Genomic DNA, 21,713 nt, shown 5'->3' with positions numbered 1-21,713 from the left:
GGCCTTGGTGGTAGCAGCCCCGCATTTCCTCTGGTACTTGTGTGTTAACCCTGTGGGTGTTGCCGTTCCTTTTACCTGCAGCCTCTCGACGTCATTCCAGGTCCACTAGTGCTCTCTCCACTGCTGAATCTGTTGGGCAGTCAGGTGAACAAGTGCTAACTGCATGATCAGCTTCTCCATCCGTCCTCCCACCCCCATGTCAGCCTCTGTTGTCACCGTGTTGGCTAGCACTTGGCATGTGTGTACCTCATGTTCGCCCTCCTGTGTTCTCTTTTTTTTGAGTTGTTGAATGTTTATGATTCTGTTCATAGGCTTGATGCTCGGTCGCCTGTTTGGCATTGTTTCTCTAGCATTCATGTTTACATTGAAACAAAAATGAGGGAAGTACTCCTTCCTTCCTCACACCCCCTTCCCAGGAAAAGACCAGCCCTAAGTAGGTGTCACTAGGCCTCCCCGTGGGGAGGGGGATTGCTACCACCCAGCAGTCTTTGGTCTCCACAGTCCTTACTCCAGTGTTCTGTCACCAACGTAGTCGTGTTAGCGCCGCTACCAGTTCCACACACCTAGATCACAGCATACATCATTCACACATAGGAAAGTGTAGTACCCTGAAAGCTTTGGGAAAGCAAGGTCAGGATCCAGGCCCTGAAGGTGCAAGAGATTAGTTTATTGCCTGTGAACTCCAAACCTGTCTCAGCTTCACTTAACAAAACCCACTGGCCACAGGAGTAGAGAGTGAGTGTCTAAAGATGCGTCCATATGCCACCATAAATTAACTGGGTATTTTCATACACTAACACCCCGATGGCTAGTTTCTCAATGCAGTCAGCATGCTCTACTAATTCACACACTGTTAATGGTGCCGATGCTCACCCATTTATCCAGCGATTAACGTGCCCTTTCATTCTTCCGAACGGAGCCAGCTGCATGTTTTCACCATGTGGGCTCTGACTAAACGTCTCCTTAAGAACTCTGGCCAGGCTGAGGGCCCAGGCCTCTGTATCCATCCCTTGGAAAACTGCTTTATCATAATGTCGGAACAGTGAGTACGGACTGCAGGGTTTTGCCTGGTGATCTAGACAAGCATGTCCCCTTCATATCCACAGGTCACACTGTCCACTTTATCAGGTGACCGACAGTTGCTGTGTGCGGCAAAGCTATAGGCATCTGGGAAGCACTGAGTCCTTGCTTTATTCTTAAGAAGTTTTAATTTTCTGTCTGAAAAGATCCAATATTATCCCTGGAATAAGAGTTGCTGGCATGAAATCTACTTGTGTTTTTTTTGTTTTGTTTTTTATTTTTTGTTTGTTTTTAAGACTTTATGTTTATGCTGGGTATCTTTTAAATGGCTTTTAACTGAATTACTCATTTGTTCCTCATAAATCCCCTGCTATCTACCCTTTTTTAATGGAAGAAAAGATTTGAACCAAAATTACTTGCAAAACAGCATGCCCAGACCTCTCAATTCCATCCCTGTTCACATTCTAAAAAAAATGAGCATACGGATGTAGAGATGAGTTGACTGTCCGTGGTCTTCGTGGTTCACGGAGCCCAGCGACTCATCACCAAAACCTGATGAGAAGATGACGTTTGCAATCATCAGCAAGTGCATTAAAAAAGGGGATAGTATGACATACGGTTTCTGTTTTCTTATTAAAAAATTTGTGACTGTGTATGAGTCTTTTGACTAGCAGTGTATAAATTATTTTCCCTGCCTGTGGTGGTAGAAGGGTAAAATATTTTGAAAATGATCTTTTAACAAAAACTAACTAAAGTTCACTAATTTTGTAGACGATGTCTTATTCCCTGTCCAAATAAACATATCATTTCAAAAGAAAGCCAATTCCTTGGGCCCAGCAAGATGGTTCAGCAAGTAAAGGCTTGCCAACCTGAATGGGACATCTGGGACCTACACAATGGAAAAGGAGAACTGGCTCCTGCAATGTCCCCTGACTTCCATATGAGTGCCATAGCACCGCCCCACTTAGTAGTGAATAAATGAAAATGCAGTTTCAAAAGAAAGATCAATTCCTGTAAGAATAAATCTTAGATCTTCTTCTAAATGCTGTATTGCTGAAAGTGTGACTGAGGCAGAGGTTTATCTTTCCTTGTCCAAACAGGGTTTTCTGTATAACTCTGGGAAAACATATTTTTTATCTTAACACATTTTCTTCTAAAAGTTTCCATGTATTAGAATTTTGATGACTAGACCTCTCATCCGTGGAGGGTGAGCCATCTTGGAATGTGTAACGTCCACGGGCATCCCCCTGCTGCAGTGCCGGTCTCCAGCACTTTCTCAGGAAAGCTGCTAGGCTCACTCAGTGGGACCCGAGGAGCAGCTCCGGGATGGCAGAGAGGCGGCTCAGTGGATAAAGGCACCCAGTACCATGTTCTGCAGCTCCCCAGTGCCTTTATTCCAGCTCCAAGGCATCTGGCACCCTTTTCTGTCCTCTTAGCACATGTGTGGCATACACACACTCACTCACACACACACACAAATAAACAGATAAATACAGCTTTTAAAAAGAACTTTAGAATAATTGTTTAAATGTCTAACATTTATCTTAAGTTTTTGAATTCTTCTGCCTTATCTATATAAAGTTTATCATTCAGAAATCCTTAAGGGACTCACGGAAAAGTTAAACTGATGACCTCTAAATGACTGACGTTCTTAGAAAGAAGGCATTAGATTGTTATGGTGGTTATTAAATAATTTTAGTAAGTTCATCTTTAAATAATAATAACACTAGGGAAAATTTGTACCAAGATCAATTAATAATTTATTTCAAGTTTTAACTTTTTCCATCACTTTGCCTTACATCTTACTTCCCAAACCATGAAGTGTACCTGAGTTAAACAAACTACAGGGTCCTTGCCTCTGGAAGGAAAGCTAAGTAGAGTAGAAGATCCAACCCAGAGCCCTGCTCCTTCTGTACGGTCCCTGTCTTCTCCCTAAGCCTTTTCAGTAACAAAATGTCCAAAACAGGCTCCACTTAAAAAAATAAAAAGAGGAGAAAGCACTTGCCTGTGGCTCCTCGGTGTTAGATGTGAGCACCTGAACCCTACCACTGGCAGGCACACCCAGTGCAGGGCGCAGTGCCCGGTGCAGGGCTCAGCGGCTGGGAGTTTTCCTGTCGCTCTCTTTTGTGGGAGGAGGCAGGAACCCTTGCCGAGAACTGCGAAGCTACGCGTGGCTGACACATGTCCTGCTTTTGTTTTCACATAGATCGGTTTGGGCTGGGCCAGTCAGGAAGAATCCCTGGTTCCGTGAATGCCATGCGAGTATTGAGCACCAGCACAGACCTAGAAGCTGCCGTGGCTGATGCGCTGGTAAGAGGCACAGAAAGGATGAAGTCACAGTTGCTCAAACATAGTTTTCTATCTTAACACAAAATTGCCCTCAAATCTGGTGACTAAGTCATCTTTTACACTCTTCAAAAGGTGTGTGAATAGGGCTGGGGTGATGGCTCACCCGTCAAAGCACAAGACCCACATAGATACCAGGTTCAGGGCTGGCCTGCCAGGTTATACATTGGCAGTTTATGCGTTTGAGTGAGAGACCACGCCTCAAGTGTAAGATAGAGATCAAGGAAGACCCTTGAAATCCTCTCAGTCCAGCGTGCATGCGTGTACATACACACACACACACACACACACACATTGACATGCTCACACACCACATATATATATATACACAGGAGAGAAAGAGGAAAAGGTTAGGTAAAGTTAGCTGTTTTTTTCCTCTCACACTTTTACGTCTTTTTCTCTCAGACTTTATGGCACACAGTGAAATCAGCCTTTCAGGAGCGAGCAGTATCAAGAACCTCATCCATGCATGCTTCTTGGCACTCAGGAAATTTTGATGACATTGGGCTTCGCACATGTCATCAAGCTCTCTCTTTTGTTTTCTGTATACCATAGCTTCTTTTCCCTCAGCATTTCCTGTTTTCCATCCTGTTGCCTCCGTTGCTGTAGGGGCTTCGACAGCACAGTCTACATGCATCATTATAACAACGGACAGTAGAGTTTGAGACCTGAAAGTTATATTTATGCTGTTGTGTGATTCTGAGCTAGGGGATTTCCCCCACCCCTAAAAATGGATCAATAAAGTAAATAAAGTACTTGTCATGCAAGCACACGGACATGAATTTAATCCCCAGAATCCATAGATAAAGCCGTGTGTAGTGGCGAGCCTTATCATTGCTGCCCCAGAGAAATGGAGACAGGCTGATATTTTGGGCTTGCCGGCCAGCCAGCTGAGCCGAGTCCATGAGCTCTGCTATAAGTGAGATCCTGTCTCAAAAGCAAGGTAAACGGCATCTTGAGGAATGGTACCTCAGGTTGACCCCTCGCCCCGTTTCTCTCTCTCTCTGTCTCTGTCTCTGTCTCTCTCTCTCTCTTGCACATGCACACACACATGCACACATGGACATACATGAAAAGTTTCTGAAACGTTAAGGTTTGGTCTCTGAGTATCTAAAGTCCTAGTGGAGGAACTCTCACCCACTACATTTTAGTACTGGGGAGATGCTCATGGTTCCTTCCATCTGTGGCACAGCAGACCTCTGTAGGATCAGCTTTGGTGAACTTGCCTCCCACGCCCGCTTCATACGCCAGCATTGGAAATAGGTGCTCTTCAAAATGGCCTCACAGGCGCCCCGCCCTCTGCTGCTGTGCTAAGATTTATTCTCTCTTTAGGAGAGGAGCACACACATTAACTCTTTCCTACTGGAAAGTCATACTTTCCAGTCTGAGGTTTTGAATATGACCTGCGCCACCTGACCATGACTTTCTGTGAGTCCCGCTTCCATCCCTCTGCCATGTTTGTTCTTGCTCAGTCAGATGTTTTCTTTAATGTGTTTCTCTGAGCAAGCTGTTGGCCACTCTCAGAAGGCTTTCCAGGTAGGCAGCCGGCCTGGCCAGCTCTATTCATCAGCCTAAGCACAGAAGGAACTTTTTCTGGCAGCTATTGGAGTGCCCAGTATTGCCCAAACTGTGGTTTTAGCCTAAGAGTCAAGAGCTGGAACAGAATCCAGTGAGGCTTTCTTTTTCCAAGTCAAAGCATTCTGAATCTGCCTTTTATATAGTCAGAGATCTGAGAAAGTAGTGGTCAGGGCACTGGGAAACAACGCCGCTGCAGCCTTGGCTAAGACAGACTTTCAGGCAGAGGATTTTCTTAGTTGTTTAAATCCCACATAAGGGACTGTGTACAAATTTCTAGGAGGCAAAGTGAAGCTAGAGACTCCAGCCCTTTGCTGGTTGACTTGAGTCTTCCTCTGAGCCCCAGTCCCACTCTGCCCATGCTACCCTTGCTCCTTTGTCCACTCTGTCTGGCCTCTCCGAGTGGCCTGCTTCTGAAGGGGAAAGTGCCGGAATGGTAGGGAATCCTTGCCTACAGAGTGGACGCCCCGGGGTAGGCAGAAGACCTCATAGGAAATAATGGATGAACAGTGACTTAGAGAGGTGCCCCAAGTCAGGAGCCTGGGGAGAGGGCAGGATGAGGAAATGCCGTTTGGAGAGCAGCGTCTGCTACAATCTCCCCAGACAAACCGCTTGCTGACCTGTGTTTTTGGTTTGCTAAGAGATGTTTGCTGTACACTTTTGTTGCCAGAACAATCCCCACACGTGCTTCTGACATAATTCTCTATGCTTTTTCCCCGTCCTCCAAAACTTCCCTGCCTACAGCTGTTAGGAGACGCCAGGAGCAAGGTACCCGTGCTTTCACTTTTGTTTACAACCTTGTTTTTCTGTTGCAAGTATATTTCTTTAGAATTTAGTTGAAAGCGGCACAAAATGTAGTAGCTGTAGTTAGAAATTCTGGTCTCACGTGTTTCTGGTAAGCATTCTGATTTGCCGTCTGTGATAGAGTTCGCCACCTTTCACATGCTTCTGGTACTTTTTTGTTTTTGTTTAATGTCACTCTCTACTCCCTCTCCTTTGTGTGTCTCATTTTATTAACTCAGTTTCTGTCTATTTTATCATAATTTCATGAATAGATCTGTCAGTCACCTTTTTTCTTATTTTAGGCATCTAGCTTATTAAGTGTAAATCATATGGTTTGTTATCTAAATCAAAACTGTTTTCAAAGGTAAAAAGAGGACGCTATTGGGACAGGAGGCAGTACAGTGCTGAGTAAGCTGATATTCAAAGTAATTAACATTATTTGAAGATTAAAACTATCTGTGTGGCTAGAGTCAGTAACTGTACTTAGGAAACATTGTATGTGCCAACCTTACCGTACTGTTGTCCTATGTATGGATTTAACACACTGTCTTATATTCAGGGTGTGAGAGAAGAAAGAACAGGCTGTTGTAGTCTCCTTTAAAAAGAAACCTATTGTGCTGGAAACATGGCTCGGAGTTTAAGAGCGCTTCCAAATATCCTGAGTTCAATTCCCAGCAAGCACTTGGTGGCTCACAGCCATCTATAATGGGATTTAGTACCCTCTTCTGGCCTGCAGGCAGAGCAGTGTTTACATAATAAATAAATCTTAAAAAAAAAAAAAAAAAAGAAGCCTATTTGTGTTATAAAACTAACCAATGTTGTTGGCTAAAGTGGCTCACACAGTATGGGACCCTCCTGCATAGACTACTTCCACCACAGACATGTCAGCTGCACACTTCTTAAAAGCAAACGTGATTGTTGAAGCCAAGGGCATCCATAGCCTGTGCTTAAGGTCAATTGCTCTGGGCTCTGAAGAGGTGAACATGCGCACACGTCCGCAGTGTGTCCGTCTTCATCCTTCAGAGTTCCACTGAGCCCTCCCAGTCGTCTGGTGAGTGGGCCTTCATCGAGAGGAATCACTGAGGCAGAAAATGACACAGTTAGCTCAGCAGTGATACCTGGATTGGAACCCAAGACCATCTTGCTGAAAATCTCCCCTGCCGCCGATACACATATCCACACTTTCTACAAAACAACAGATTCTCCCTCACCAAGATACCGCCACCTTGACACTTCCCTAATCTGCAGGCGTAGAAATGTGTGTGTTTTTACATTTCGTTCTGCACTGTAGTTGTCAGTAAACGACTCACGAACGTTCCCCTTCCCACTTCTTCCTCACCCCGCCCCTCATGGGACATTTCAGAAGAAGCCTGTGAGGAGGAGGTACGAGCCCTATGGAATGTACTCTGACGACGACGCCAACAGCGATGCCTCCAGTGTGTGCTCTGAGCGCTCCTATGGCTCCAGGAACGGTGGCATTCCTCATTATCTGCGGCAGACTGAGGACGTAGCTGAAGTTCTCAACCACTGTGCTAGTTCCAACTGGTCCGAAAGGAAAGAGGGGCTCCTGGGCCTGCAGAACTTACTGAAGAGCCAAAGAACACTGAGGTGAGGGAAAGACACTGCCATGATCTACATCCAGTCCCGTTAGGCGCATCAGGGGCTCTGAGGGAGTCTGCCATTACAGGGTCCTTGCAAAGTTCTTGCTAACGATTGGAAGACATAGTGCCTGCCACGCAGATGCTTGGAAACATCTAGCAAATTCTCTGCAGTCTGTTAGGAGGCTGCTAAGACATTTGGTTCCTGTTAGGTGTATGTCTGTCCAGTAGGTGATGCTCCTGAGGAGTCGGGCACAGAAAGCAGCTTCGCATTGGTAACGCTGAGTCCGCTCCAGGCTCAGGATAAAACGCAGTGTGTAAGCTCACACCACTCGTGTGCACAGCTTAGACGTGTGCCCAGCGAGCCTGGGACGAAATAGACACTGCCCAGCAGCAGCAGCAGCAGCAGCAGTAGTGCAGCTTTGCAGTGACGTTCTCTCGTGCCGTCCTTTGATATCTCATGCAGTTTTTAAATAACCAAGTATTACACATACCAAAGGAATATGCATTTGTATCACGTTTCCTCATATCTAAGCTGCCATCGACATGCCAATATTTTATTCACAAAATAATGAAAATAATAATATCGTTCACAAAATAATAGAAAGACCGCTCAGTGTGGCTAGTATGTTCCTGTAATCTCAGCACTTGCAAATCAGAAGCAGGGGGATCCCTGGTATTTTTGAGTCCATCTGAACTGCAGAATGAGAACCTGTCTCCACCCCTCCCCAAAATAAGAGGAAAGAATAAAGGGATGGGGGGGATGGGGAGAGGAAGATAAATTTTGTTCACTAATCCAGCCTGTTAATTTGTTCTTGGATTAAAGACCAATCTTCAGTAGCTGTGAGTGATGTGTGGACACCGTGGATTACGCTGTGCAGCCTTGGAGCATTGCTGCACAGAAGGCAGATTTTTGGTTTTTTAAAGAAAAAATTGTGACCCTGAATAGGTTTGCAGCTCTGGGTGGAATACCCTTCTGGGCCCTGTGTGGTTCCTGAACTGTTTGGTGTCTAGTCTGCCTCTGCACACCACATTCACTCTTGCTCCCGTTAACCCATTCTGTCCATGAAGCTGATAGAGGTTCTGTCACATCCTTCTGAAGCATAGGCACCCTTAGCGTGAATGTGCTTTGTCATGGTTGATCTTGAAGCTCTGGTCTGTTGACTAGTCCACTTTCTGGATTCCCTCGTGCAAACCTGCTAGCACTATCATGTCTAGGTTACTGAAGGATCATTGAAGCAACTGTGTCTCAGACGCATGAAGAAGGTGGATTGTCCCAGGGGGACAGGAAAGAAGAACTCTTCTTCCCAACCTTGATGTGAAAAGGGACTCAGAGGACACAGGTGTGCACTGAGGCTTTTCTTGGCCCCAGTGTTAACTGTGTCCTGTACTCTTCTCAGCCCCGTGGCAGAGTTCCCAGCCGAAGACAGGGCAAAAGGTGCTAAAAGTGAGTCTCAGGAAGATGGTGGCTTGGCGGACAACCTGAGTTCAGTCCTTGGGCCCACGTGGTAGGAGGAGAGAACTTACTGCCACAGGGTGTCCTGTGACCTTCACACACACACACACACACACACACACACACACACACACACACACACACACACAGTTAGCTTGGCAGGTAGAAAACAGGCATAGGCTGAAGTCAGGGACTTGCCTTGCATCTGTCCCCTTCCAGGTGGCAATCAAATCTGTTTCCTCATCTTAAAATGAATTGAAGACTCTAGCTTAAATTTCATCATGAATTAGATAAGATGATTTGTTTGATATAGGCGTTGTTGCTCCTGTTGTTATATAACTAAAGATTGGTTAAAGGGTTTTTAAAGCCATAACTAGTTACTCTGGTGATATTACATCTTAAACTCATTTCTTCCCATTTTTTCCTTAGTCGAGTAGAATTGAAGAGATTGTGTGAGATTTTCACCCGAATGTTTGCTGACCCTCACAGCAAGGTAACCAGGCCTTCTCTATAGTCCGTCTGCATGCCTGTGCGAACTGTGTAATACACCCCAGGATTGAGAGAGAATTCCCCAGTATCTTCATTAACATCTTCCTAAGTGCAATTCTCGGGAACTTAGATGGCTATCAACTTCCAATTAGGTGTGCCTCAAATAAGGAGTGTCCTGGAAGTAATCAGATGGAATCTTTTATCCAGTCAGCAAGCATTTTTGTCTGTCTCCTTTTAGCCAAACAGGGTGCTAGGTCCTAGGATATAATATAGTACATTTTAACAATGTTACGGTAGTGGGAAGATGTATATGATTACTTTGGTATCTCACATAGAATTTGTATTTATAGAATAAGATAGAAAAATGGAAGTATTTATTTATTGCCTTTATTGGAAAACGAAGTTCAGTTATTTCCCTGATGGAATCTGGCTGTTCCCGAGAGCTTGCTGCATAGAGTTCTCCTGCCTTTGGGAAGGACTGTTGAGGAGAAACCATACAAAGGGTGGAACACAGAAGTCCTTTCCAGAATTAGTGCTGAAAGGGACCTCTTTACAAAAGCACCTTGATTAACAGTATTTAAGGAAATGCTGTTGTTTAGGAAGATGCTAGTAAGGGCTGTTGATGTCGTGAGAGATGGTGACACGAGGGGGCTAATGGGTGAACCACGAGATAGGCGCTAGAGTGTGGGAATGAAAAGGAACTAAATTCAGTGTGGACATGCTGGCACTAAAGTTTCCCTGCTGGGAGAAAAAAAGCCCGTGGTGGTCAGAGAGTCCAGCAACTTGCTTTCTTTCTTCTTTCCTATCCTTGCTTCCTCATAGGAATTGTCCTTGAAGTAGTAAATATCCATCCACCCACCTATTCACCCACCATCAGCTCATCCATTCACCTCTATCCACCCATCCATCCACGCATCCCCGACCATCCGTCTACCCAGCCACCTTTTCGTCTCTTCATCCGTGTACCTACTCACTGCCCACCCATTTACCCATCTACCCAGTCATTCCACATTTCCTGAATTCCTACCACGAGCTAGGGATAGGGAAAATCCAGGCCCTTGCCTTGGAGGCACTCACACAGCACGGGGACCAAGCACAGGGCACCTCTCCTCCTGCTTGTTCCTGCAGCAGCCCTCAGTCACTAAATCATCATGCAGGCCTTCCGGAAAGCACATTCAGAGCATTCATTTTTAAATCCCCCAAAGAATGAGTTTAAGGCCACCTAGATAACCAAAGATCTGATCAATAAGATTGTTCTCTATGGAGGTATTAGAGCAATACGATCATCAAGATTGTTCTCTATGGAGGAGGTATTAGAGCAATACGATTTAAAGCATAAGCATGCTATAGCTGGTAAGTTATACCATAAGGGATGTTATGTTAGATGGTTTCACATTGATGAACTTTCTGTTGCCCGTTACCTCTAGATTGCTGATTCAGAAGCAGAATGTGAGGATAAAGAAGGAAATTTGTTTCCATCAGAAGGCTCTTGTCCAGTGAGTTGGAGGTCTCAGTTTAGTTCATATTTATTAGCTGCCTGAGCCGAGCTAGGAATCCCACCTCTCAGAGCTCACTGACTTTTTTCCTGAGCTGTCACTGGAGATCCCTGGTGGTGAATAGTTGCTGTGATAGACCTGACGACGTGTGGGGTGGGTGTCCCAGCACAGCACCACACCTGGGGAGTCGCGTGCCACTTCCTTCCCTGAGACAGGCTTAGAGATACGCTACTGTGTGCTGTTTTACCTCAGGTAGCAGAGTAGCTACATAGTGGCATGAGAATTAACAGGAATTTTTAGTAGCTCCCCTGATAACCCCTTCATAACATCTGAAATTAGCACATGTCAAATTACTTGACAAAAGTCAGTGGTTACAGAAACCTGAGTAGGGCTTCTGCCACTTTATGTCCTGTAATAATATGCGTTGAATGCAAGGGAATGAACCAGACTAGTATCAAGTCAGAACAAAGCACCACCACCCCCATCTCTCTGTCTTTCTTTCTCTCTCAGAAAACCCTCCAAGATTAAACTTACTTCTCTTTGTACTGACAGTTACAGGTTTATATTGAGGTGAAGAGAGTGTTTTATCAGTTTGTAGCTTTTTCAGAATTCTTAAAAGAAACTGCATGAAATTGGTATTTCTTTGCTGTGGACTAACATGGAATTTGTTTTGTTGCATGCCCTGGTGTGCGGTGGAATTCACAACAGAGAGTAAGTGTCAACCACTCCCGTCCTCCACCCCCACCCCCATCCCCACCCCCATGTTCTGATATGCACTGTCTCTGACTATGAGAGCAGCCAGCATTAACCCAAGTGACAAGACTGGGCTAGGCCAGCTCGGGCGGGCACTTGCAATGTTCTCGGGCTGTGGAGGGTCCTGGATGCAGGCAGTGATGGGCTTGGTTTCTCTTCCTGCAGGTTTTCAGTATGTTTTTGGAGACCCTTGTGGATTTTATAATCATTCATAAGGATGACTTGCAAGACTGGCTTTTTGTCCTTCTCACACAATTACTGAAGAAAATGGGAGCAGACTTACTTGGATCTGTGCAAGCGAAAGTTCAGAAGGCACTGGATGTCACCAGGTGAGCACTTAGGGTCTTGGCTGTGGTGCTGCTGGAGGAGTCTGTGCTCGTCTCTCGTGCTCTGGCTGACATGTCTCACCAGACTAGGAGGGAGAGTACTGTGTCATCTCTGAGTAGGCAATATTTGATGAATGTCTACAGAATATAGGCAGCTTTAAAAATTCCCTTTCTTTTCTAAAATATTTAGAGAGATTATTTAGAATATTCGTTTATGCGTTTCTGAAGTTTTTCATTTTTAATACTTTGTTTATTAATAATTTGCCCCAGGAATTTATCAATATATAATGTAGAAATCTTGTTGGACCATAAACTACCTCTAAATTGGCAGTTCTGGAGATAGAAAGATGGCCTGGTTGGTGCTAAAGTCTTGTATGAGCATTAGGTTCCAGAATCCCCTTTGCACCTATGATCTGTAATCCTAGCATGGGAGTGGGGGTGGGGCCACGGAAAGGAGGGTGCTCCAGGTTCAGTGAGAGACACTGTCTCAAAAAAATAAGATGAGGAGTGGCTGAGGGTTGCACCTGATGTTGACTTTTGGCCTCCACATGCACTGTGTGTGTGTCCCCAGAAATAAATTAGTAGTAGTAAAAAATAAATAATGCACACACGCACACTTCTCAGTTTAGAGTTTGAAAACATAGCCCTTCCAGCTGTTACAGAGGCTCAGTAACGTTTATAGGCTGTGCTGTTCTTCAGAAGCCTGGTGTCAGCTGTGCACTTGAGGGGCCTTAGCATGCCTGGGCTAGAAGCGAATGATCTCAGAAGATAACGGCAGTGACCCGACTGATTTGGTAGAAGGAAGACTCACAGGTCTTTGAAAAGAACAAGCAAATGACTCTTGACATTATCGTCAGGGCAGTAACTTTCATAGAACCCAAATCTCACATAGGATAGACCCCAGGAATCATGGGGTTTTCACAGCAAAGGAGCTCAGAGGTCAAGTGGGATTTTCTCCATGAGAAACAGAAGCTACCCTGACTTGCCTAAGGTCACAGTTAGTATTGGTGCTAGGATTTCTGCCTTTGCTTTTTTTTTTTTTTTTTTTTTTTTTGTCTGCCACTATGATTCCAGATTGCCCTGTAGGTTTGTGTCCTGCCCTCCTGCACCATTTGCACCGTTTAGCTCAGTTGGCATATGCCACTCCAGCAACACATCCATGCTTGCAGCTGCCGTATGGGCTTTGTGACCCTGCACTCTGCTACCAACGGATGTCTTAGCCTGTTGACTTGTGTAATTTGCACAGATTTTGAACACATTTTCTTTTGAGTAGTGTACATTGTGATAAGGCTTCCAAAGTCCTCTTCCACTGGATGACTCATTTTAGCAAAATTGGAGACCAGTCTGTGCACTGGTCGGTGCCTTGAGGCCTCAGAGAGGCTGGCCAGCTGTAGCCGTACAGACAGCTGTGCAGGTAGGAAGGGGGGTCCCTGGCAGCCTGACAGCTGCCTCCACTCGTGGTCTTCCTAAAATATAGATCTAGTGTTCCTAGACTTTATAAAAAATCAAAAACATAGATTTTAGTAACAAATTTAAAGATGTTTTATGACACTGTAAAGACCAAATAAAGCATGAGTTAGTTAGCCCAGGGTGTCTCAGCTTGAGTCAGTTTACGAATGAAATAGTTATTACAATTTTTTGAAAGGTGGAAATATTAAGATTACAGTTCTAAATTTTGGTGATACAACTAGTTTTAGCTCAGTAAATTTTTTCTCTCTCCTCTCTACCTCTGTCCACTTCACACACACACACACACACACACACACACACAATGGGAGGAAAATAGAATTGTGAGCTCTTGTTAGTTACTTTTTCCTTGATACCCTTTCTTGTAAGAGTCCTAATTTTAGGCTGGGGAGATGGCTCAGCACTACAAGCACGAGGACCGAAGAGATTGCCAGAATCCATGAACAACCCAAGCCGGCATGGTGTTCACTTGTAATCCCAGAACTTGGGGAGCAGAGGTGGGAGATCTCCAGGGCAGCCTAGCTAGACTGGCCAGAATTGGTGAGCTCTGTTCAAGACTTCCAGTCTCCGTAAACTGAGTAATCAAGGCAGATACTCAGTGTCTTCATAGGCACACACATGCACAAGCAAAAACAGAAAACTTAAGTAAATGTGTATATGTTTAAGGCATTTGTTCCACCCCCAACTCACTCAACTGCGGTTCATAGCTGTTGTAGGAAAGGTCAGTCAGGTACAGGGACTGTGGAAACATGACATCGCTGCAGGTCCTGCAGGACGCTGAATCTTACCAGTGATCCCTCACCAGGAGCAACTCGCTTCACTTTTCTCGTCTTCCCTGGCTCCCTTGCCTCTAGCTGTGCCTGAAACGGGCACATTCCTGCTTAAACTTACCCACCTGTCTCCATCTGCTGGAGGCAGAAGCAGGGAAGACTTTCATCTGTGGCCTGTTGACTACTTAAACCGCGCCACTAAAGTGCACTTTGTCCCAGAAGTAGCCCGCTCTAGCTTCCAGCCTATACATAGGTGAGCAAGTAAGGTTGCTCTTGGGGCGGTTTTATCACTTTCCAGGGCAGGGGGTCCCAAGACTCTGCACGTTAAGCAGGTGCTCTTCCACTTCGCTTAAGTTTACTCTTTATTAGTGATTACTATTAAAATAATGGTTTGTAGTGTGCTCTCCTTTATAAAACTTTATAGTTTTATATTGTTTTGTATTGGTTCTTCAGTTTCCACTTCAGTCTAGGAATACTTGATAACATTTCTTCCTGCATTGGAGAGTCAAGCCTGCATTCTCAGCCACTTTCCCATACCTCTGTAGGAAGTCTCTTAGGAGAGTCCAAAGAAAACAGTCTTATCACCCAGCCCCAGGGACTCGATGGCCTTATCTTCCCTGTGATGAGGATGACATCACATCCAAGTGGCTCCCTTATGCAGTTTTAAACCAGCAGTAGTGCTTGCCACAGCCAAGGATGAAAGGATTGATGCTCCCTAGCCAGAAGCCCCCAGGGTTGCTTGATTGGATCCTGGTGCGGTGACTGTGGGGCGTGGGCTTAGTCACAGGCTTGGGGCATCTGTATGAGCCTGAGCTGTGAAGAGGACTTTCCAGCACTGACCATGGACATTCTTCTGTGCTGACTGCAGGAGGATTGCCTGCACATACAGGACTAGAAAGACATCTATTTGGCCTCTGCAGACTGGGGGCAAGCGACCTAGTGCAGAAGGAATGGGATCTGGGGCCAGCAGTTGTCCAGGAAGCAGTGTTCAGAGAGCAGGGGAGGAGGCAGGAGGCTGCCGCTTCCCTGCATTCTCTGCCTAGTCTTCAGTTTTAAAGGAGCTACTCAAAGTGACCTATATCCCTTTCCCTGAATTTTCTATATGTAAATATTAGTTTAGTACTTATATAAAATGAAAAGCACCGTCCATAAAAATGTGAATGTACTTTTGTGTCTGTGTATCAGGATATATTGTACAGTTTTATATTTATATTTTTTTCTGTAATCAACTTCTTTAAAAATAAGAGCTGGTTTTTAGTTTTGATTTTTTTCTATTTTTGTCCTAGGGATTCTTTTCCATTTGATCAACAGTTTAACATTTTAATGAGATTTATTGTGGATCAGACGCAAACTCCAAACCTCAAGGTCAGTGGATGCTCATCTTGCTTTTCTCGTTCCCTTTTCCCTGTGTGGCTTATGATGTGTCAGATTCATAACTGGAAGCATCTCTGTTCAGCCCTCTGTGGACATGCTCTCGTTTCTCTTGGTCCCAAAGGACTAGTTCCTTGCGTAGGCAGATGCATAACTCCTGTTCTTGTCAACAGTGTCGTCACCAACAGTTGTGTGTTAGCCTTGACACAGCTGCTGCTGTGACTCGGGGAGCAGTGCCTTGTTAGAATACCTTCAACAGAACATCCCTGAGCCGCGTAGAAAGTCACGCCTGTACCGACAACTCAGTTTCATTATTATACAAAGGAAGGGGTGTGTGTGGTCATATGCAATCTCTTCCTTGACCGCTGACTTTTCTTAAGGCTCTGGGATGGGTCCCTTTCTCCTGAGATCAAAAACCAATGAGGAAAGTGGGTCAGAGTGTGAGCTGGAGAGGTGGGGATTGCCTCCCAGGACCTGGCCGAGAATGCTTCACAGAACTGGCTTAAGGACTGGCTTGGCCTCCCAGCCAGTGGGAGAAATACTCTCTTTAAAACTCTAGGAATGAGGCTGGAGAGATGACTGCTCTTCCAGAGGACCTGAGTTCAGTTCCCAGCACCCACATGGTGGCTCACAGCTGTGTGTAACTCCAGTTCCAAGGAATCTGGCACCCTTACACAGCCATACATGCAGGCAAAATACCAATGTCCATAAAATAAAAATAAATAAATCTTTTTAAAAAAAGGCTCTGAGCATGTGGGTATAGACTAGGCTGTCAGTCTGTGTAGAAACTTAGCGTGGGGAAGGGAGAGGTTCTGCCCTCGTGGTGTGCAGTGTTTGCTGACCACCAGCTGAGACTTCTGTTCAGTTTGTGACATGTTCTTAACATTCATAACCCTTGGTCTCTCAGGTCAAAGTCGCAATCCTGAAATACATCGAGTCTCTGGCCAGGCAGATGGACCCCACAGATTTTGTAAACTCCAGCGAAACAAGGCTTGCTGTTTCTAGAATCATAACGTGGACTACAGAACCAAAGAGTTCAGACGTGAGAAAGGTATGTTCACAGAGCTGCAGCAAGACTGCAGACTCTTCCTGGGCGTGCACAGACTTTCCCCATACACCCGCGTCACCAAAGCTGTGCTGTTTCTGCTTCTCTATCCTCCACCCATCCCTGTGATGGATCAACCATGGCGATAACTAAGCACTGATGGTTCTGTGTCTGCTGGCAATTGCTCCGATGAGGGACCCGTGATCTGGGCTCACTAGCTGCAAAGGAACCTGGGAGGGAATGTAACTGAAGCATTTAAAAGACACAGCAGACTCCTGACTTTAAAATAGCCAAATCCTTCTGTTTATATGCCACCCTAGAACATACCCTCTTTGATTTGGGAAGTAGAAGGGGATTCAGGTAGAATTCAGAGTATGTGTGTGTGTGTGTGTGTGTGTGTGTGTGTGTGTGTGTGTGTTATAATGAGGCTGATAGTTTGTTTGCTGGCCGCCCAGCTGCTCAGCCCTGAAATAATCACACAGAAACCATATTATTTAAATCATTGCTTGGCCCATTAGCTCTAGATTATTATTGGCTAACTTTTATATCTTAATTTAACCCATTTTCATTAATCTGTGTATCACTATGTGACTGGCTTACTGGCTAAAGTTCTGGCGTCTTTCTCTGGCAGTGGGCCTACATGGCTTCTCTAACTCCTCCTTCTTTCTCCCAGCATTCAGTTTAGTTTTCCCCACCTACTGCTATTCCCAGTGCAGGCCCAAGACAGTTTCTTTATTAACCAATGGTATTCACAGCATACAGAGGGGAATCCCACATCCATGCACATGTGTTGTGCATTGTATGTGGCCAGAGGTCAACATCAGGTATCTTCCTCAGTCTGTCTGTCTCTCTCTCTCTCTCTCTCTCTCTCTCTCTCTCTCTCTCTCTCTCTCTCTCTCTCTCTCTCTCTCTCTCTCTCCCCACCTTAATTTTCAACCTGAAGCTAGTCAGTTTAAGTATGATGACTGACTAGTGAGCTCCCTGGATCCTCCTTTCCCTTCCTGCTAGTGCTGAGCTGATTCACATAGACCACCATGCTTTTCCCCAGGTGCTTGGGAGCTGCACTCAGGCCCGTATGCTTGTGTAGTAGCACTTTACTGACTGAGCTATCTCCCCAGCCTCAGTATTACAGGTTATTTTTTTTTTCAAGACACCTAACACCAAGCTGTTATTTTATTGCTTTTCTGGCTCACAGGAATATTTCCTGCTTTCTTCCAAATCCCCATATCCAGCAGTGGAGCACAGACTGCTGATCTCTTGCTAGGTGGTACTCTGCTTCCCAGAAATGTTACTCGTTGATCCCCGCAGAACATTCAGTCACCCCACAACTGCAGTGAGTCACACTGGGTCGCTGTAGCTATCCCCTTTCTCTTTCTACCAGTATCACAGCCTCTACTTGGGTTTCACATGTGGCACATGCTGTCGTTGCCTTTTGCTTGATGTAAAAGCTTTGTGAGTTAGGAAGATGCATCATTCAGTAAAGTGTTTGCCTCGAAAGCATTAGGACAACCCCCAGAACCCATGTAAAAAACTAGGCTAGTGTATGCTCATCCTGACAGCTCCCCAGTAGGGTTCATCTCTCTGCTATCCAGCCTCTTGTTCGCCTCACAACCTAAAGGTCACATCTGCTTGGCCAGCCAGGTACTTTACCCATGCCGAGAGGCTTTTGGGAACAGACTTCAGCTGCTGCCTCTCCAGGGAGAAGTTCAGACTCTTCCCGGAAGAGCACTCACTGTCTTAGGGTTCTGATGCTGTGAAGAGACACCATGACCACGGCAGCTCCTAGAAAGAAAACGTTCCATTGGGGCTGGCTTACAGTTTCAGAGGTTTAGTCCATTGTCATCATGGCGAGAAGCATGGTGGTGTGCAGGCAGACGTTGTGCTGGAGGGCTGAGAGTTCTACATCTGGATTGGCACGCAGCAGGAAGAGAAAGAGACACTGGGCCTGGGTTGAACTTCTGAAGCCTCAGAGCCCACCCCCAGTGACACACTTCCTCCACCAAGGCCACACCTCCTCATAGCACCACTCCCTCTGGCTCTGTGGGGGGCCATTTCTGTTCAAACAACCACCAGCAGTGATTCCTGGGATGTGGCCAGCCTGTTCTGTTCTGAGCAAAGGATGGAGATGATTTCTCTCAGCCTCGTGCTGAGGGGTTTCGGTTGACTGATGAAACCCAGGTACAGATAAATTGGAGTTCTGAGTTAGTGAGCAGTGTTCTTAGCTATCCATTTTCCTTTATCCATGACCTGAAAACTCGACAGCCTGCTCTTTAGGAAACAAATTGAAGACCCAGCTCTTTCCAGCACTTAAGAAATCATGTGATCCACTGGCCAGCCTTATAGACCAGGCAGCAATAACACACACCTCTAATCCCAGTAGCTGCACCAACTTGCATAGAAACCATTTGGTAGTGTAGTACACCTTTAATCCCAGAACTAGAGAGGAATATAAAATGGGAAGAGACAGCTCTCAGGCTCAGTCTCATTCTGAGATTCTTTGAGGCAGGATCGCCATTTCAGACTGAGGTAGAGGTAAAAGCCAGTGGCTGGCTATTTTGCTATTCTTACCTTCAGGTTGAAACTCAATTTCTCTCTCTGAGTTTCTATTAATCATGCTTCAATGCTCTATCTGTATTTCAACAAAAGATGAAAACTGACTACAGATACATGTCTACAAATTATTGGAGGCTCACTGTTTGAAGAGCACTGGGAGTTCTAGTAAAAAAGCTAGACACAATAATTATGAAACACATAGAGGAATGATGAAGACTTTAAGTCAATTAATAGAGACAGCCTAGTCACTGAGGAAGAGCAGTTAATTTCAACTGAAGGCAGGGGACACTGGAAGGAGGAAATGACATCTATTTGAGTTTCAAAGAATAGTGAGTTTGAACAGCAGGGAGGGGTGAGAAAAGGATAGAGAATATTACATGTATTTAGTGCCTTCAAGGCCAGTTCTTTTCTCTATCTCAATCTTCAGTGATGCTTTTCTGAGAACTCCACTCTCATTCCCAGATCGTCACCCCATCCCTCTGTGTATGCCCTCTGCTTTAGCATTACAATTCTTCCTCCAGGAATGCACTCTATTTCTCTACCTTGATGTGACATTTTCATGGCAAAGTAAACATAGTACAATTAAAGGCTTGAACACTAAAAAAAAAAAAAAAAAAAAAAAAAAAAAAAAAAAAATCATGTGATCTATGAAAGGCCATCTAGTTAAAGGCCATAGAATCTTTCCCACAAAATGTATTGGCTTGTTTCTTTCTTGTGTGTGTAAGTTTATCATATATGGTGCTGGAACTCAACTCGGGCCCTTAGAACGCTAGGCAATGTGTTCTACCATTGTGCTGCACTGCCAGCCCTTAGATTTTTCGAGACAGGGCTTGATGAAGCTCAAGCTGGCCTGGGGTTTGTGATCTCCGGCCTCAGCTTTCTCAGGGCTGGGGTTAGATGCATGCACCCCTGTGCCCAACCCAAGTATTTAATTGTATGTTCCTACTTTAGAATTCAAATGCTGAGTCAGTGCATTGTGTTACTTGTCAGTGGTCAGGCAGGGACCTTTCACAGTTGCTTGGTGATTCCTTGGCTTCCAAATGTTGTGAGAAATGTTAGAGATGAAGACATAGCAGAGAAACTTAGGAAGTATAAAGATGCCATTGGCTGCATCAGGAAAAGTATATAAATGATCTTTGAAGGGTGAAATTCCTAAATGATTATGAGCAAAATGGTCCAGAAGGTAAAGACTCTTGTCACCAAGTCTGATGACCCAAGATTGATTCTTGGAATCCATATGATGGAAATAGAGAACCAACTCTTACCAGTTTTCTTACAAGTTTCCCAGTCCCCACATGCATGCTGTAGTATATGTGCACACCCCCACCACACACACAAAGAAATAAATGTAAATTTTAAATGTGTGTGTGTGTGTGTGTGTGTGTGTGTGTGTGTGTGTGAATATAGAAGCAGCATGGCCTCATCTAAAAAGGAAGAATTGACTCTGAACTTGACCACAACTGTGACTCCCTCCCACGTCTCACTTTGACCTCTGATCACCGTTCATGTCACAGGAAACAAGAATTCTCCTCCTCACAGGGAGGACTGTGGTTAAATGAGGACCCCAGCAAACCTCTGAGTGCTGAGATCTCACTGTCCCTGACTTCTGGCTCACGGGTCCCAGCTTTGATGAAGCTTCACTCCTCTGAGCCAGCAAAGAGCCCTGAGTGACCCCTCCCACTTTCTAATGCGCCCTGTCCTCTTCTACTCGCCAGTCTCAGCATCAGCGTCAGCGTCAGCGTAGTCGAGCAGGGGAGGATGCCCCTACTAGGTCAGTTCCTACCTGCTCTGGGCCTGGAGAAGGAAACTGGGAAGAAGGTTGTAAACAGGTAGATGGAGCCCATGTACTAATTCCAAGCTCACCCTCCTGTCTGCCTTTACATTGTCCATACCAGTCACTCTTGTGAGGCCACTGAAAATGATGTAATGATGTGTGTGCCTGTGTGTGCCTGTGTTTAACCACCTTCCCAGTGAAATGGTTTCCGAGTGTAGCTCACTGCCGTATTTAATAGAATAGCAAGGGGAAAAAAAGGACAAAATCATAAATATCCAGGATATGGGAGGTACCTTCATATGAGCTAGGGCCCAGTTAGATTGTTCCCTGGATTATGGTGTTTGCTGCCATGCAGAGGAGGTGAGACAAGAAGCTCCCTGGGGACCCCTAGACAGCCAACCTAGCCTGCTTGGTAAACTCCAGTTCACTGAGTGACCCTGTCCAAAAAGCAAGGTAGACTGCACCTGAACAACCTGGTGGTAGTCCTCCGGCCTTCACATGGCACACAACACACGCACACACACAAAAATTGAAGATTTCACAATACCTTGTCTTGAGTTGAGTTGTTTCTCAGTAAATGAAAAAAACTGTGTCCTTCTCTCCCCATCCAAAGTTTTACAACCGAGCATCAACACTGAACATTTGTCAAGGTTTAATTTATGTCTGCCAGCTTGGCAGAATTCCTTTCTCTGTGAGGTGTACAGCTATAACAGCCTTATTATAAAACTTTTATTTGAAATCTTTTTAAAAGCATATACTTATTTTAATTTCTGAAGTTTTGTTCTGGTTGTAAGAAGACTGTACTTTGTAAGCATCTTTAAGCCAAAGTTTGACTTTTGAGCCCTGGAGATGTGGCTCAGTAGCTAAGAGCACTCGCTGCTCTTGCAGAGG

At 45.2% G+C, this 21,713-nt stretch overlaps 1 protein-coding gene across 1 annotated transcript in view; it reads left to right on the top strand.

Moving 5' to 3' along the window:
- Positions 1-21,713, top strand: part of Clasp1 (cytoplasmic linker associated protein 1) — a 212,633-nt gene that overhangs the window by 148,627 nt on the left and 42,293 nt on the right. Inside the window, exons 23-29 of the mRNA XM_038349426.1 lie at positions 3,227-3,330; positions 7,088-7,332; positions 9,208-9,271; positions 10,038-10,040; positions 11,682-11,845; positions 15,366-15,444; positions 16,358-16,501. Coding sequence (XP_038205354.1) covers positions 3,227-3,330; positions 7,088-7,332; positions 9,208-9,271; positions 10,038-10,040; positions 11,682-11,845; positions 15,366-15,444; positions 16,358-16,501 — 803 coding nt within the window. The remainder of the gene's footprint in view (positions 1-3,226; positions 3,331-7,087; positions 7,333-9,207; positions 9,272-10,037; positions 10,041-11,681; positions 11,846-15,365; positions 15,445-16,357; positions 16,502-21,713) is intronic.

This window comes from Arvicola amphibius, chromosome 12 (genome assembly GCF_903992535.2).
Source record: "Arvicola amphibius chromosome 12, mArvAmp1.2, whole genome shotgun sequence".
In the NCBI taxonomy this organism is placed as follows: domain Eukaryota; kingdom Metazoa; phylum Chordata; class Mammalia; order Rodentia; family Cricetidae; genus Arvicola; species Arvicola amphibius.
This window is presented reverse-complemented; position numbering and strand designations above follow the sequence as displayed.